The sequence below is a fragment of the Myotis davidii genome, unplaced genomic scaffold, assembly GCF_000327345.1.
Source record: "Myotis davidii unplaced genomic scaffold, ASM32734v1 scaffold595, whole genome shotgun sequence".
Lineage (NCBI taxonomy): Eukaryota > Metazoa > Chordata > Mammalia > Chiroptera > Vespertilionidae > Myotis > Myotis davidii.
In genome coordinates this window covers 587,995-591,216 of record NW_006286790.1, presented here as the reverse complement: position 1 = coordinate 591,216, position 3,222 = coordinate 587,995, and the positions used below count along the sequence as shown (strand labels likewise).

General features: G+C 43.3%; 1 protein-coding gene across 1 annotated transcript in view; it reads left to right on the top strand.

The window, feature by feature from the left end:
- The first annotated feature begins 1,867 nt into the window (after positions 1-1,867).
- TRIM25 (tripartite motif containing 25) overlaps positions 1,868-3,222 on the top strand; it is a 15,207-nt gene continuing 13,852 nt past the window's right edge. Inside the window, exon 1 of the mRNA XM_006758691.2 lies at positions 1,868-1,889. Within this exon, the coding sequence (XP_006758754.1) occupies positions 1,868-1,889 (22 nt within the window). The remainder of the gene's footprint in view (positions 1,890-3,222) is intronic.

Below are 3,222 nucleotides of genomic sequence, written 5' to 3'. Positions count from 1 at the left end.
ACCTGTAAAGAATTTTTGTGAGTTTATTTGAGCCAAACTGTCAACGTATGCTGGGAAGCAGAACCTCAACGAATTGAGAATGCTCCGGAGAATGGTGGGGTTATATTTGTATTTATACATTGCACTCAAAGGAGGGACGTAGGTGGGTTACATGGAATTCATTGGTGATAGATTAAGGAGGAGGGATAAGCAAAGCAGGGAAACCCCTGGGATTGGATAAAAAGTAAAATGATGGACACATACTTAGGTGGGTGCAGGAACAATTAACATGATGATGAAGGAATTTGTGATATCTGTCCTGGCGCCCAGCACATTTGGTTGTGCCCCAGGGGCTCCAGATAAAGGGAAGTCACAAGTTACCCAGACATTTCAAGGGTATGTTATCATAGATGCAAAAAGACAGATAGGCTCAGTTAAGGTAAAGGTTGACCTTGTCAGTGAAGATACTGGCCGAGGATATAACTGCCCACCATAACTGCTTTTAGTCAAAGTTTAATTTCAGACCATCCTTTGTGGTTACTTTAGGTCTCCGAGTTTGCAAGACCGCCATGCAGGCCTCCCCTGAGCTTGTCAGGTCAGCATGAGGTCCCTTTCATCCACAATAATGCTTAGAATTTTAATAAAGAAGATACATTTAAAAATTCATAACATGCAGACATAGACACAAAATGGAATAACATAACTCACATTTCATTAGCTTTTAACAACTTGATTTTAACTTTTGCAAAATTATAATCCCTGGGGCCTTAAGTGCTTTTTAAAATTAAACAAAGTGTGTATATGTACACAAAATTAAGACTGTCAGGTCATGCAGAACACTTGTCAAGAAAAATTATGACACAGTTTAACTTTACTCAGAGCTTCCTTGGTTTATAGTTGAACAGGTTGATAAAACTCTATGAAGTCTTAGCATTTTTAGCCTCCAGTGCTTGGAATAACCCATATTTTTAGCTTGTGCATCTATCTTACCTAAATAGGGCTAAAGTTAATGCAACAGGTAATCTTCTGTGGACTCCGCTTCGTTTTGCATGTCATTCAAGCCAACAAGATATTGTTGAGTGCCCTGGCTGGGTGGCCTGGTTAATTGGAGTGTCATCCCGAACATCAAGAGGTTGCGAGTTCGACTGCCGGTTAGGCCACATACCTAGGTTGTAGATATGGTCCCGGGTCAGGACAAGTAAGGGAGACAACTGATTGATGTTTCTCTCTCTCTGCCTTCCTCTCTCTAAACAAACAAACAAACAAACACCCCAAAACAAAAACCCAACCAGAACCTATCCTCGGGTGACGATTTTTTTAAAAAAAAGGATATTGTTGAGCTTCTTGTTAAATCTGGAGCCATGATGGATGCAGTTTCAATCAACAGCTCAACTCCTTTAAGTAGAACCATTGAGAGCTGAAGACGATACCATCAAATAATTGATATCGGTGCTAAAGTCCAGCTGCTCTGGATGTGGTGGTTTATGTGAGATCTGGAGTCTGGAAGCCACAATGGCAGAGCCAATCAGGAAGAGGGCGCTGCGGCGGGAGAGGCTCACTTAGAGGTGGGCTTCGAAGACTTGAGATGCCCTTTGAGAAGAACAGAGGAAGCTCAATCAAGCATTGGAAGCTGCGTTCAAGACCTGGTGGTGGGGGCTGGAGGAGCAGGCCGCCAGGAAGGTCAGGCTGAAAACTGATGGGCAAGAGATATCCAAGTGGAATTTCTTCTTTCCACAAACATTCTGGCATGAGTCAGCAGGCCGCCTCACCCACGAGAGCTAGGTCATAGGGATTTTATGCTGTGTATTTCCTGGCAACTGCCCCATCCCGCCCCTTGAGAGAGAGCATTTCATAGAAAATGCTTGCCTTCTGGAATCAGATAGTCTGAATGCCAATATCCACGGTGTCAGGTAAGTTATTTAGTGTCCCTACGCCTCAGTTTTCTCATCTGTAATGAGATAATTATACCTACCTCAAAGATTTGTGAGAATTAAATGAGATGCCATGTACATAAATCTTAATTTCCTACACACCTCATCTTCTGTCTTCCCCCTCCCTATGCCAACAACAACAATGTAGTATGAAAAAGAACAAGTGGACTCAAGGGGCGGTGGTGGAAGAGATGTAGGGGAACTAGGAATTAGAATGTTGAGTAAGCAATCCTGAGCTAGAATCCCAGTCCTATTTTATATAAAATTCATGACCCTCACCTGTAAAACGGATATAAGAACTTCTGTCTTGTAGGGTTTAGAAAGTCTAGAAGAGATTATAAGGATTTTAGAAACTAACATATGTGACTTTCCTACCACACAGTATGTGCCCCATAAGTGGTATGTATTATTTTAGCAGTAGTCTATGACATTGACCTTTTATTTTTGCTGCCCACCCTGTCTCCAATGCGAATTCCAGCTAACTCCTCTTTAAACACGGTCTTTCTCTTTGCCCCCCATCCCTTCTCTGGAACACTTCTTGCCTCCTGTACACCCACTTTTCCTACTCCCTGGCCAGAGGGGAAGAACAGAGCTAGAAGAATGGAACTAAATCTAAGCAAACAATTTTGAAAAAAAAAATGTTTAAGTTCCAACATTACTGTTATCTGAGTATATGTGAGAGAAAAACCTTTCTTAAACTGGGATGTCTCCAAACCAGCCGTGGGCAAACTACAGCCAGCGGGCCGGATCCGGCCAGTTTGAAGTGAATAAAACTATTGAAAAAAAAAGACTGTACCCTTTTATGTAATGATGTTTACTTTGAATTTATATTAGTTCACACAAACACTCCATCCATGCTTTTGTTCCGGCCCTCCGGTCCAGTTTAAGAACCCATTGTGGCCCTCGAGTCAGAAAGTTTGCCCACCCCTGCTCCAAACCCTAGTTAAGTAGAACTGGAAGTTAAAAAAAAATCATGTTAATCGCGGTGGTAAGGAAAGAAATCACCCAGTTTAAGCATGAGTGTGTGAGTATGGGCTCCAGCCTTCAGGGACCCAACGAAGAAATGCAAAGCACGGGACCAGGGAAGAGGAAGGAAGGATTAAAAAAAAAAAAAAAAAAAAGGAAAAGGGGCAGTCGTTTAACTGTTCCTACAGTTATTTTTTTAAGTCCGGTCCTGATAAGCCCCCTCGCTCGCGCAGCGCTGGGGACGTCGCGGGTCCAGGTAGGTTTTTGTAGGAAAGACCTCGTGGCGAGCGCGCTCCTGCAGAAGCCGGACTAGATCTGGGCTGGGCTCCCGCGCCCCGGGGTCTCC